The sequence below is a fragment of the Nematolebias whitei genome, chromosome 19 (assembly GCF_014905685.2).
Source record: "Nematolebias whitei isolate Nwh7 chromosome 19, NemWhi1, whole genome shotgun sequence".
Lineage (NCBI taxonomy): Eukaryota > Metazoa > Chordata > Actinopteri > Cyprinodontiformes > Rivulidae > Nematolebias > Nematolebias whitei.
In genome coordinates this window covers 6,488,814-6,502,868 of record NC_056516.1, presented here as the reverse complement: position 1 = coordinate 6,502,868, position 14,055 = coordinate 6,488,814, and the positions used below count along the sequence as shown (strand labels likewise).

The window sequence follows — 14,055 nt, the reverse complement described above, 5'->3', positions numbered from 1 at the left end:
CTGATTCCAACAGATTTCTGTGCAGCCTTCACCACTCTCTGCAAAGCTTTTCTTTCTGCAGCTGTGCAGCCTCCATGCCACACATTGATGCTCGAGCACAGGATGCTCTCCACTGCACACCTGTAGAAGGAGGTGAGGACTGAGCTTCCCAGACCAGCTCGCCTCAGCCATCTGAGGAAGTAGAGTCTCTGATGAGCTTTCTTGATCAGGCTGGTGGTGTTGTTGCTCCAGCTGAGGTTGTCATTCATGTGTACACCCAAGTACTTGTAGCTGGAGACCACTTCCACCGCAGATCCTCTTATGTTCAGGGGGGTGTAGATGTTTTTGTTCCTTCTGAAGTCCACAATCATCTCCTTTGTCTTCTTCACATTGATGTGAAGGTTATTCTCTCTGCACCAGCTCTCCAGGTGTTCCACCTCTTGCCTGTAGTTGGACTCATCATTGTTTGTGATGCATCCCACCACCGCTGTATCATCTGCAAACTTTACAATGCGACAGCCTGGATGGGTAGCTGCACAATCATATGTGAGCAGAGTAAACAGAAGGGGGCTCAACACACATCCCTGAGGAGAGCCAGTGCTGAGGGTTATGGTGGAGGAGGAGAGGTTGTGGATCCTCACTAACTGTGGTCTGTTTGTTAAAAAGTCTAGTACCCAGTTGCAGATGGAGGGGCTTAGTCCTAGTGTGGAAAGTTTGTCCATCAGGGTTTGGGGGATCATGGTGTTGAAGGCGGATGTGAAGTCCACAAAGAGCATACGGACGTAAGAGTTTTTCTGCTCCAGGTGGTTGAGTGCAGTGTGGACCACAGAGGAGATTGCATCCTCTGTTGATCGGTTCTCACGGTATGCATACTGATGAGGGTCCTCGTTGATGTTGATGGTTGTTTTGATGTGAGTCATGACCAGTTTTTCGAAGCATTTAGCGACTATCGGGGTGAGGGCCACTGGCCGATAGTCATTCAGACCAGTCACTGTAGAGCTTTTTGGGACTGGGATGATGGTGGCAGTCTTCAGGCAGGTGGGAACTGTCTCCAGGGTAAGTGAGGTGTTAAAGATGTCTGCCAGCACCTCGCAGAGCTGATCAGCACATTCCTTCAACACTTTTCCGGGGATGTTGTCTGGGCCAGTTGCTTTGTGCGGATTAATCCTCCTGAAGGTACTCCTTACTTCTGCTGAGGTCACGCTGAGATGCTCTTCATCCGGTGGCAAGGTGAGTCTGGTGCTGGGTGGTCTGTTCGGGTCTTCAAAGCGTGCATAGAACTTGTTGAGGGCATCAGGCAGAGATAGGTCTTTGGGGCATTGTTCACTCCTTCCTTTATAATCTGTTATGCACTTAATGCCCTTCCACATGCTCCGAGGGTCTTGTGAGATGAATTGACCCTCGATCCTCTTTGCATATGTGGCCTTGGCCCTCTTAATACCAGCAACCAGCTCTTTTCTTGTCCTACTCAGCTCCTCTGAGTTTCCAGACCTGAAGGCAGTGTTCCTGGCTTCCAGCAGGGTACGCACCTCTGCATTCAGCCAAGGTTTTCTGTTTGGGTAGCTTTTAACATTTCTGATAGTGGAGACGGTGTCAGTACATGTACTAATGTAACCCAGTACTGAGGATGTGTATTGGTCAAGATCAAGCGAACCTCCATTTTCAGCAGCTTCTCTGAAAACCTGCCAGTCTGTTCGGTCAAAACAATCTCTCAGTATGGGGCCACTGTCCTGGATCCAACATTTAACTTTCCTTTGTAGCGGTCTGGAGCGTCTCAGCGGGGGCATGTAAGCAGGAGCCAGGAAGATTGAGATGTGGTCTGACAGTCCTAGGTGGGGGCGGGGTTCGGCTTTGTATGCATCTTTTACGTTCGTGTAAACACGGTCCAGCGTGCGGTCTCCACGTGTCGGAATCGTCACATGTTGATTAAAGCTTGGGAGACACTCCTTTAGATTCACGTGGTTAAGGTCTCCGGCTACAACGTAAAGAGTGTTTGTTCTGCAGCGAGCTGATGATATCATGAAGCTCCTGTAGTGATTCATTAGCATTAGCGTCCGGAGGAATGTAAACAACTGTGATAAAAGTCACTGTGAACTCTCGGGGTAGATAATGTGGCCGACATTTCACTGTTATTTGCTCCAAAGCCTTCGAGCATGAGCTATTTACCACAGTACAGTTCGTGGACCAACTTTTACTCACGTAAATGCATACTCCGCCCCCCCCGTGATTTCCCCGTTAGCTCGCTGCAGCGGTCCGCTCGAAAAAAAAGTCTGTCATCCAGCTGGAAGACTGAGTCCGGCGTTTCACTTGTAATCCACGTTTCCGTGAGGCAAAGCACTGCACACTTCTTCATCTCTTCTGAGGCGCCCGCTCTCAGACGAAGTAAATCCACCTTGTTGTCCAAAGAGCGGACGTTCGACAGAAAGAGAGACGGCATGGGGAGTTTACCGGCTTTAGCGTTAGCTCGTAGCCTCACCATAACCCCCGCCTGGCATACTTTCCTCTTAAGCTGGGAGCAGCGCTTCCTCTTCTGCCCGCTGGAACGCCTCTGCTGCATCTTCCAGGAAGATGACTTTAAGATCTGCATTCTGCCGAGCGTAGCTTTGAGTTTGTTGCTGATTTCTGCTATATTTTGTGGCAAATCCGCTCCTATTCTCATCAGTTCGGTTCGGCTATAGTTCACACGCATAAATCGCGCAGAGTCAGGCACAGAGTCAATATCAAAACTTCTAAAAACTGGGATAGTACCGGGAGCCTGTGAAGCTGCAACTGCTCTGAGCGCGGCCATCTTGGATTATGCAAACTATATTAAGTTTAAGGTAGAAAGATGTGTTCTAGATACTTTAATGTCCCTCAGTCTATGTGTGTGCATGTCAGTCTATGTGTGAGTGTGTGTGTGAGCGTAGGTGTGTGTGAGTGAGCGTGTGTGGTGTGTGTAATACTCCGAGGCACCTTCCTGGAGTCTAATCAGCATCTTACCTGCTCTGAGCCGCCTGTAAATGTGAACTTATCCATCCATCCATCCATTTTCTTTACCTGCTTATTCCATTTCGGGTCACGGGGGTCGCTGGTGCCCATGTCCAGCAATCACTGTGTGAGGGGTGGGGTACACCCTGGACGGGTCGCAAGTCCATCACAGGGCCACATAGAGACAAACAAGACAAACAACCATTCACTCTCTCACTCACACCTAGGGACAATTTTTAGAGTTACCAATCAGCCTAACATGCATGTTTTTGGACTGTGGGAGGAAACCGGAGTACCCGGAGAAAACCCACGCATGCACGGAGAGAACATGCAAACTCCACCCAGAAAGGCCCCTGGACCGGGGTTTGAACCAGGGACCTGCTCACTGAGAGGCAGCAGCTCTACCAGTTGCGCCACCGTGCTGCCCTAATGTGAACTTATAAGAATGTGAATTTATAAGATTTTCTCTAGTTAATGTAAGATTATATTTAAGCAAACTAACTGGATTTAAGATTCTATTAAGGCAAAGTAACTGATTAATATTTAAATGATTGTAAGGTAGTAAAAACCCTTCAAAAAATGACACATACACATTTTGTAACATGAAATTTCAAGCTTGATTAAAATAATAATAAAAGATAAAACATGAAATCCAACATTCCCTCTCTTGGTCTATCCCTCAAGATAGATCAACTACACATCAAAGGCTACAGGTATTTTGTCTCAGCCAACTGCAGGTGATCCTGTCCTGGCTGGGAGGAGTCCTCACTGGCCTGGATCACAGGACATGCTGTACCGTTGCTTACCACTCCATCAAAGTGAATCATCCGCGCGACTGCCAGTTTAGCGCACGGTGCAACGCAACCCAACAAGACACAAAAAAGAACAATTATAGCAAGAGGGGGGGCTAAAAGCTTGAGCACCACCTGACTCCAAGACCCCCTCATGCACCATGACAAGAATCCCTCTGACCCTGCTGGAGGGTCCTCTTCTTTAGCCTTCTGCAGCCCTCTCAGTTGTGCTAGGGCTTCTGTTACTCTGCCTTGGGGGTTTGTCCTACTCTCATCCGGGATGTAAGTACAACACGCATCCTTACCAATAATCTCACACACTCCACCTCTAGATGCAGTTAACAAGTCCAAGACCATTCTATTCTGCAACACCATTACCCTCAAGGCTGACAATTCCTCAGAGATGCCCTCCAGCGCCTTAATTGTTGAATTAATGAAAATTCAAAAACGGTAGTCTAAGGTTTCCACCCTTAACAGTAACTTCCCAACCCCAGCCCACGGGAAAAGTGAAAGCATGACCTTTTCTCCTACTGTCCAGTGTTTGAATTTGTCTGGTACATCTGAACCCCAAATAGAGTTGTGTGGCCTGATGCCCACGTCCCTTCTTTGCCTAACATAATGAGAACCATTACTCACAGACACCAGAAATGATTTGTCTGTGACTGCCACAGGTGCACAGATACCTGTCCAGTTACTGGGAAGAGTTCAAAGCACTGTATGTCCACACAACCAAGCCAGATCCTCAACAGGAAATGTTCCATTCTTCCCAGGTACCCCAATGTGATGATTACCAGGGTGATATATTGCCTGACACTTCTCAGGGGGGCAACATGCCCACCGCCACCTGATAAGAGTCCTGCCTGTGCTATCGGTGCACGCAGATGGGAAACTGTTCACCAGAGGTCCACTCCACATACTGACTCAACACCACCACCTGTGCTGCTTGCGTCAGACCGTAGCGCTTGGCCTCACACCTGTACAGACCTCTGCTATGTCCACTGGAGCTGTACTGCAGAAAAGAAAATGATAGCCCCCTAGCCAGGGGTTTAACACGCAAGGGCAAATGCGAAGCTGTGACTGGAAGTTTGGTGCAGACATAACATTCAGAGTTATGGCGCCCCCTGGCCAAAAACTGAGCATAACGATACCAGCTATTCATCTGAAAAGCATGGGACAAATTCAACGGTAACTGATTGAAATCATGAACCGGGGACCACGCCCCCCTCCTAGGTCTCTCTCTCCTGATCTTCACAGGTATGGTGCGACACCGACTTAACCCTGGAATGACACAGGTAAACTCCAGCACCAAAACAAGACAAACCATCAGTACCCCCATTATTCCCCCCACCGTCAACAGCTTGTTTGATATGAGAACCATGATTGCTACCCCACCACACGGACAATGAAAGTTGATTATGATGTGTAAACCTGTAATTCAACAATGCATGCAGCAAAATGTCAACCCAACACAACCTGAAAGAAAAATATTATCACAGAGCAAGTGGAGAAAATCGAACCACCTGTCTCACAAAATCTACTCTATGATTGGGTACAAGAAATCAAGTTTTTTTTTTTTTTTTTTTATCCAGGAATCGATCCCAATAGACCTGTGAATCAAAAGTAATTCAACATGCATGCACAAAAAAAAAATGTCAGTAAAAAGTTAAAAAGTCTGACCCTCTAAAATTAACTATCTTATGGTGATAAAATATTTGAAGATTGTAAGTGGATATATTGACAGTTATAATCAACCTGTGGAAAATAAACACATACACTTGAAAATCTCAGTTTTTTTTTTCCAGAAGTTAGATGGATGTCTCGATGCCGCTTCTCAGGTTAAAACCACAGTAGGTCTCCTCATCTGTGGTAATTCCTTCCTTAATTCCAGCCACTGCTGAGGCCTCCAGGAACACAGCTGCTGGAATGCTTGACTCCTCTTGCTGCTTAATTGGCACCACAGGGGGACTTCATTCCCAACGTTTCTGCTGCCTTTTATTTCACAGGAAGATTAATAGGTTAAGAAAACTTGCTGCTTATCTGGCCAAACAGGAGGACTGCATTCCCAATGTTTCTGTTGCCTTTTATTTCACAAAACCCCAATGGGTTTAAAACGACGCGTCTTCCACTCTTTATACTCCTGCTTTCCACACCTCTTGACAAAAGATGAATTTCCCAGCTTACTTCCCTCTCTTGTAGGAAACTCACTCCAGACGTCAGATGTTCGACCCCGCCTCTACTGATGTTGCAGATCCGTCCGGACCTGCTGCAGCGATTGTTGCGGCTCACCCGCAGGTGCACACTGGCTGAGATGAAATCACGTGGATCCTTTACCTCTCAAGCGTACTGCGTATGATGTGCGTTCTGTCACCTCATATGGGCCCGTCCACCTTGGCTCCGCCCACTTTCATTTAGTGACTCTCAGCAGTACCCAATTTGAGAGTGGGCACGTGGGGTTTACTCCGACCGGAGTACTGGGTTCAGGAATCTGTAGATGAAAACTGGACAACATACCTTTTAGTGTATCAAAGTACATTTTGTGTGTCATTTTAGATACCTGTTCTGAGGGCCACTCAATATTTTGCTGGGGCCCTGGGAACGACCTTCCTATGGTCAGTTCATAAGGGGTGAAACCTGTACCCCTGTTAACAGAAGCTCTTACCGCCATAAGGGCGATCGGTAACGCATCCAGCCAATTGGAATTTGTCTGTGCACAGATTTTTGATAATTTTTGTTTCAGGTTTCCATTCAATCTTTCCACCTTCCCTTGTGATTGGGGGTGGTAAACTGTACCGAAAGCATGTTTCAAACCCAAGGCCTTTTCAACCTTTTGCAGATCTGCATTTTTGAAATGAGTTCCATTATCAGACCTAATTATTGTAGGGAACCCATGTCTGGGGATGTAGTGATTTATTAAACACTTGATTACAGTTTGACTATCCTCCTTTTTAGCAGGCCAGGCTTCTGGCCTTCCGGTGAACGCGTCGACGCAAACCAATAGGTATCTAAAACCTCGTACTGGTTGAATCATGTCGGTGTAATCAATTATTACCTCACGACCCGGTGTTATGTCCGTGGGAAACTTTCCTTGTTGATGCGGTTTAAGAGTTGGCTTGGAGTTATACAAACTGCATAACGTGCATTTTTTCACAAACGCTCTGATCAAATCGTTCATATATGGGTGCCACCAGCTGACGACATTTCTCTTCATCTGGTGTACCCCTACATGACCTAAACCATGTGCTTCTTTGAAAATTCTCCTCTTCAGGCTTAGTGGAAGTACCCATCTTCCATCTTCAGGGTTTATCCACAATCCATCTGGTCTCTTTTCAGCTCCTCTTTCACTCCACACCACCTTTTCTTCTGGAGCTGTACCTTGTTGGCAACAGGCGATGGGTTCTTCATCCCATCTGATTCGCTCCCCTTCTTCTTCTGGGGTTGTCATCACCATCTGACTCCAGTTGATAAATCCTGAGGCCTTTTTCACCTCCAAATCAGCTTGACAGTTTCCTTTTGCTATGTTTGATGAATCTGTATCATGACCTCGACATTTCACAATGGCAATTTCTGTTGGTAACATCAGAGCTGTTTCTAATTCTCTCATATCTGCCTCATGTTAAATAGGTTTACCATTAGCTGTACGAAAACCTCCCCTCTTCCACTGCGCCAGCTCCACATGCGCTGCACCAAAAGCATACGCTGAGTCTGTGAAGATAGTCACTTTCTTGCTTTCCGCCCACTTTAGTGCTGAAATCAGAGCTCTCAACCTCTGCTCTCTGCGCTGACTGAGAACCCTGCAATTTCTCGCTCACTATAGTGTGATAACCCTGATCTGTTTCTAGCACAACTGCAAAGCCTGCACTGAGCTGTCCATCCTGTGCTCTGAAACAGCTTCCATCACAAAACATCCCCTGTCCCTCTCCAAGAGGTGCAGCTTTTAAGTCTGGCCTGACTCTGTCATCAATTTCCACTCTTCTCTCACAGATGTGTGGTTCACCTCCTCCATTCCTGTCTGCCATGTTTATTACCTCATGTGTGAATAACAAGTTCGGTGCTTCTAGAACCTTGTTTATCCTCTGTTGTCTTAATGGTGACATTGTGAAGTTTTGTGAATTTACAAAGGCAACCATACTATGAGATGTCAACACATGCAGAGTGTGTCCCATCACTAAGTGGGCTGTCTTTTGGACTAGCTTAGCCACTCCTGCAGCATGTTGTGTGCATGGTAGATGTCTCTTTTCTGTGTTGTCTAATAGACAGCTGACATACATCAAAACTTTCCTTCCCCCCTCATGTTTCTGAAACAGAACACCGTTAATCACCCCTTCTGTTTCAGAAACATCCAAATGGAAGGGCCGGCCATAATCCGGTAGAGCTAAGTCGGTAGCCCTGCTCATCTGTTGTTTCACCTCAATGAAGACCCTCTCAGCGTCTTCATTCCAAATCAGCCTGGCAGTGGGTCGTCTCATGCCCTGTTCTTTAACCAAAGTGCGCAATATTTGGGTTTGGCCTGCATAATTTGGAATGTAATTTCTGCTGTACCCAGTCAATCCTAAGAATGCGAGCATTTCTTTAACCGTCTGCGGTTTTGGATGATGTAAAATTGTGTCACGGTGTGCAGCAGAGAGTCCCGCTCCTTTCTGTGAGATCATTCTCCCCAAAAAGGACACCTGACGCCTCGTCACCTGGAGTTTGTTTTTACTGACCTTAAAACCTGCTGCATGTAGGTGTTCCAAAACCTTCCTGGTCGCTTCTAATGAGTCTTGTGCAGTGGGACTCGCAATAAGCAGATCGTCAACATATTGAACAAGTACCGTTTCTTCTGGGAGCATGACCTCGCGCAAAACTTGTTTTAACACTTGATTAAAGATGCCAGGCGACAGCGCAAACCCTTGAGGTAGTCTTGTGTATCGCAACTGTTCACCACGAAAGGTGAATGAAAAATGTCCCTGCAGTCTTCAGCTAAAGGAAGACAGAAAAACGCGTTTGCAAGGTCTAGACAGCTAAACCATTCATGTTTTGGTGTCAGATTATTCAACGCCACGTATGGGTTTGGAACCGGTACGGTCTGAGTGATCAATAATTTATTGATGGCCCTCAGATCATGAGCCATCCGGTATTTGTCTGTACCTGCTTTTTGTACAGGTAAAATAGGTGTGTTCCACTCTGCGTAGGAGGGTTCAAGGACGCCGCTTTCCTTTAAACCCTGAATTGTTTCAGCGATGGCTGCCTCTGCAGCTGGTTTGTGAGGATACTGTGTGATCCAAATTGGGTATGTGTGATGCACCTGGAACGTTATGGGAGGGCAGTTACCAGTCCCACATCCGTGGGTCCCTCAGACCATAATGACCCAGGCATGCTATCAATTAAAGGACCTGCATGCGGGTGGTTCGTCAGTTCACGACCGTGCTCTCTGGGGAGCACATCATGCTGCATTAAAGCTACATCATGTGCCACAGAGACGATTGAATAACACTCACAGCTGGGGGAATACCAGACGGATGTTAAAGATGTTTGTACCCAATCTGAGGACCCTGAGGCCCTCTTGACCATAGGTCCTAAGTCCCTCGCTTGAAATGCCGGATTTAATGCTAGTGAGATATGAGGCGCTGCTTCAGTACCCATCATATACCACCCCTCCTGTTCTGGTGTTAAGTTAACACTAGCTGCTACTCCCTCCTTGCCAACAATAATATTCCCACTCCCAATAGGCCAGATGTTCCCTGACAGTTGTTCTGCAAAGTGGTCTTGGAACACCTCATCTCCTCTGCGGTCATAAAAGAGAGTGACATGTGGGGGATCAGGAGGAGCTGAGAACGGATGCAATGTCATTAGCCAAGGCTTCCACGCTAGGAAAACAGAAAGAATACCCCCTCCACCCATGACCTCAGGTTCAAGCAGTCCCCAGTAGATGTCAACATATTCATCCTGGACAGGCTGGATCACACACTGTGAGTGAGTAGTGGTGACCAGTCCGCACTCCAGCGAGGTGCCATCAGGTAATCTCACCACAAGTCCATCGGAAGAGCACAAAATTGAAGCTCCCAACCTGATGAGAAGATCTCTCCCTAAAAGGTTAGCTGGTGCATTTTCAGCTATCACAAAGGGATGTAAAAGAGTCTGTGTGCCCACTTTTGTGAGAAGTGGACACGTCACCGGCAGTCTTTGTTTAGCCCCAGAAAATCCAACCACCTCCACCGACCTATTCAACAGTTCACAGTCTTGTGGGAAGTGCGTAATTGTTGAAAATGTCGCTCCTGTATCAACTAGAAACGGCAACTTTTCCGTTCTAACTGTCACCTCCAGTGTTGGGTCTGCCCCTCCTCCAACACTTAGCATTTTCTGTGGGGTGTTTCATTGCTGCTGGAACCCCATCCCCTCAGTCCCGAGAGGAGGATATCCGGCGCGTGGTTGTTGTGGCTGCTGTACCGGTGGTGCACTTGGCGTCGGGTGTACAAAAGGTTGTGGTGGGCCCATCTGTTGTTGGAATGGCCTCTGTAGGCCTCCTCGTGGCACGTGGGTTGGTGCGGCCAGGTAGTAACAATCTCTCATCCAATGTCCATGTTAGCCACAGATGAAACAGGCATCCCCCCGTTGTCCCCATTGTGAAGAACCCCAACCCCAAGACACCGGCCTCTGCCTCGCGCCCCCTCTCCCCCGTCTGACTGACCTCACCGGATGCCCTCCTCTGGCCCTCCGGCCTGTACTTTCCGACCACTGCTGCAGAGCAACTGTTCCAGAGGAAACTGCCTCCTCATTCCCCTCTGTAATTGACTGTACAGACATTTGTTTCTTATCCTTATTCTTTTTATCCTCAGCTTGCTTATGTCTGGCATCTGACAGCTGAAGTTTAAGTAGTTGTGCATGCATAGTTTCTAATTCCGCCGCTTCTTTGTCTCCTTGCTTTTTCTCATACTTTAAACGATGTATGACGTGTTTCTCCCAACGGTCAGGAGATGCTGTGAGCAAGTCAACATTTTTCTCCAACTCTTCTACAACTTCTTTCGGCAGAGAGTCAAGAACTGCTTTTCTAAAATACGGGCGTTGTTGTATGGCCTGCGCATGTACACCTGTCACCCTCTCCCAAGTGTCCTTACACTGCTCCATAAACTCCCACGGGTCTATAGTCTTATTCCATTTGAATTCTGGTACCGCTACACCAGCCGGTAATGGGTACAATGTTCTGATAATAGGCGCAATGTGCAAAAACACGTCGCACAACGGAGTCTCATCTGCTAGTTCTAATATCCTACCACATCCCCGAGAAGTCACTATAGTAGAGTACAGGTATGTCTGGACGGTGGCGTGGTTAGTACAGCGAGCAAAAATGGCGTTCAGATCCCCCACTGCCAGGGTCACACCTAAAGTGAGGGCATTAAACTTTTCCAGCCAGCGTCCTCCACCTTGAATCAGCGGTGGGAGTTTCTCTGTAATCGACTCCAAATCACATATATGAAATGGCTTATAACGTGACACCTCACCTGTCGCCCCCTGAGTGCTCAGTAACAGAAGTTGAAACTCCGCACTGTTACGCCCATCTCCCTCCAAATCAGGTTCCCCATCCACATGAACCTGAGCAGAAGTCACCTCTGGCTCACCTGGACCAACATAAGTCCATCTATCTGGCGGCCTCCTCACCCTGCTTGAAGCTTTCTCCCATGGGTGCACCACGTCATCTTCCTCCACTAATCCTGTCAAAGTACCTTCAATAAACAGAGTAGTACGTTTATCTCCAGGGCTAATGGCCCGCTTACTTTCCATCCGCTTTGGAGACTTACTGAGGTGTGTCCCACTTGGACTTGGACCCTCAGGCCACACGTCTACCCTCACACTGTCATGTGAACTACTCTTCCACCGAGCTTTCCTGGCCTCCTCCTCCTCACGGTCAGAAAACTCATTAAAAAATCGCTGTCGTCTTTGAGCAGACATTCTGCCACCAATTCCTCCTAAGTCATTATCCAGAGTACCACTTGCCTCAGAATCAGTCTCCTCAAATGTCAGTCTGCCTTTATGAACCTGCAACACTGGATAATTCCCAGCAGGTGGCGCTGTAGGCAATGTCACGTCAGTCCCAGCAGGTGGCGCTGTCGGCAATGTCACGTCAGTCCCAGCAGGTGGTGCTGTCAGCAATGTCATGTCAGCCACATAAGGTGGGGGTTTAAACTTTTTTGACTCACCCAAGTTTTGTACACTCTGACACAACAAGGCTAATTGTTTATACATGTCTTGGATATTGCTATACTTTTCTAATTTCTTTTGAAGCCTCTGACGTCTAAGAAAAGATTTGCAGGTCAGTAAATCCTCATTAAGCTCCTGAATCTGTGTGTTCTGATCTTTAACTTTGTCCCAAGCTAGTTGTGTAAGTGTGTGTGACGATCCTGCCTCAGCCTGGACGAGCTGATGCAAAAGGCTGTCCAATTGTCTACATTTACCTGTATTTGCTGCGTGTATAACATTAATAACAGCTTTAACCCGTTTTGATTGTTCATGTAGAGTTTCCACAGGAGTTACAGATTTGTTAGTTATGTGCTCCATATCTGCTGACATCATTCACTCAAACTTTCATTCAATTGTCTTTATTCTCATTCAGCACAGGCATCTGTTGAAAAAATCAACACAAGCCCTCAACTTCAGCAAGCAAAGACTTGTAATTGGCTAATCCAACAGCGCCCCCTTCCGGTCAGGATATGGTAACACCAGTCAGGCCGAGACCTCTGACGCGACAAGCAACACACACTTTCACCTAGAAAGACAGTGCAAAAAAAGGAAAAAAGAAATGGCTTCACCTTCCCCCACCACCGTTTAAAAGAGAGAGAAAACAACCCCCGTCAGCCTCACACTGATAAGAGAACCGCAGCTGCTCCACAGTGCAGAGCAACAGAAGAAAAAAAGAAAAAAGTTCCTCTCACAGACACACCATATCAGGTCGAGACCTGCAGAGCACGGCACACAATAAAATTAATCTTAAATCTACAAGCTACAGCGATCCCTGATCACTGGAAATTTGGTAAACTCACTATATCCTTGCACATTTCCCTTTAAAGCTAACTATTAATGGAGTACAGTTTATGATGCAGTCGACACATCAAAAGGAGTACCCGCGCCTTAGCCCCGCCCCCGTGCTTGACACGAGCGGACCTTAATCTTGTCAGATGTAAGGTTTTGACGGCCAGCTCCGCTGAGAACAAAAAGAAAATGTGTCGGTCACCCACGTGACCTCTAGCAGGCCGTCTTGCCTTCCTCCGGCCACAAGTAAAACTTGTGAATCTATCTAAACACACACCTAAACTAAGCCGTGCACAACACACACATTAAGACACGCACGCGCCACGCGTTTCACAAACCCCCCAAATCTGAATACAAGCAACCCGTACGTCAGAAGTTCCACGAATAACTTTAAATTAGCTTACCAAACATCTGATTCAGGAGATGGTACGAACACCCACAGAGGAAGATTATAATTTAGTTTACAGCCGAAAAATGCGGAGTTTTCGAGCCTTGCGGCCAACAGAGGTAACTTCCGCTTACCTTTTATCGTTGCTGGGCCCAGAAGTTCACAATGTGGGGGTTCAGCACCTTCTCGATCCAATTCGTGGTCCCGTCAGCTGCACGTTCGGGGTCACCAACTGTCATGGCTTATGAGAACCACAGTTGTGTTCAAAACAGCTGAAGCGGTACCTTAGTTCAAAAGATTTATTTGACAACGGATTACAAGTATTCAGAAATCATTAAACCATTACATTGTATGCATACAACAGGCATTTTACAGAACCGACCTTATTCAGCGTAGTTCTCCAGCAAATGCACTGACCTGCCCTCTCACTCTGCACCTTATCACAGATTTTTAGCAGCTCTGCCTCTGATTGGTTTAAACAACCTGTTGTCATGGTTACGGGGCTCTTCTGCCTGTTAGATAAGTCTTGGAGGTCACATATCAAAGATAAGTTTATGGCTCTTTGTTTAGACACGCTGGTGTTTTTAGCTGAAGATTTTACCTCTGAACTGATCACAATTGTTAAACGATAAATGCTACTTTCTATTATCTTTACTAATTATGTTTAAGCCAACTATATTAAGTTTAAGCAAACTATATTAAGTTTAAGGTAGAAAGATGTGTTCTAGATACTTTAATGTCCCTCAGTCTATGTGTGTGCGTGTCAGTCTATGTGTGAGTGTGTGTGTGAGCGTAGGTGTGTGTGAGTGAGCGTGTGTGGTGTGTGTAATACTCCGAGGCACCTTCCTGGAGTCTAATCAGTATCTTACCTGCTCTGAGCCGCTTGTAAATGTGAACTTATAAGAATGTGAATTTATAAGATTTTCT

General features: G+C 46.8%; 1 protein-coding gene across 1 annotated transcript in view; it reads right to left on the bottom strand.

Annotated features, from left to right (window-relative positions):
- Nucleotides 1–4,602: 4,602 nt before the first annotated feature.
- The window catches only part of LOC119426036 (ATP-binding cassette sub-family F member 1-like), a 25,572-nt gene continuing 16,119 nt past the window's right edge, over nt 4,603–14,055 (bottom strand). Inside the window, exon 6 of the mRNA XM_037693597.1 lies at nt 4,603–4,746. Within this exon, the coding sequence (XP_037549525.1) occupies nt 4,603–4,746 (144 nt within the window). The remainder of the gene's footprint in view (nt 4,747–14,055) is intronic.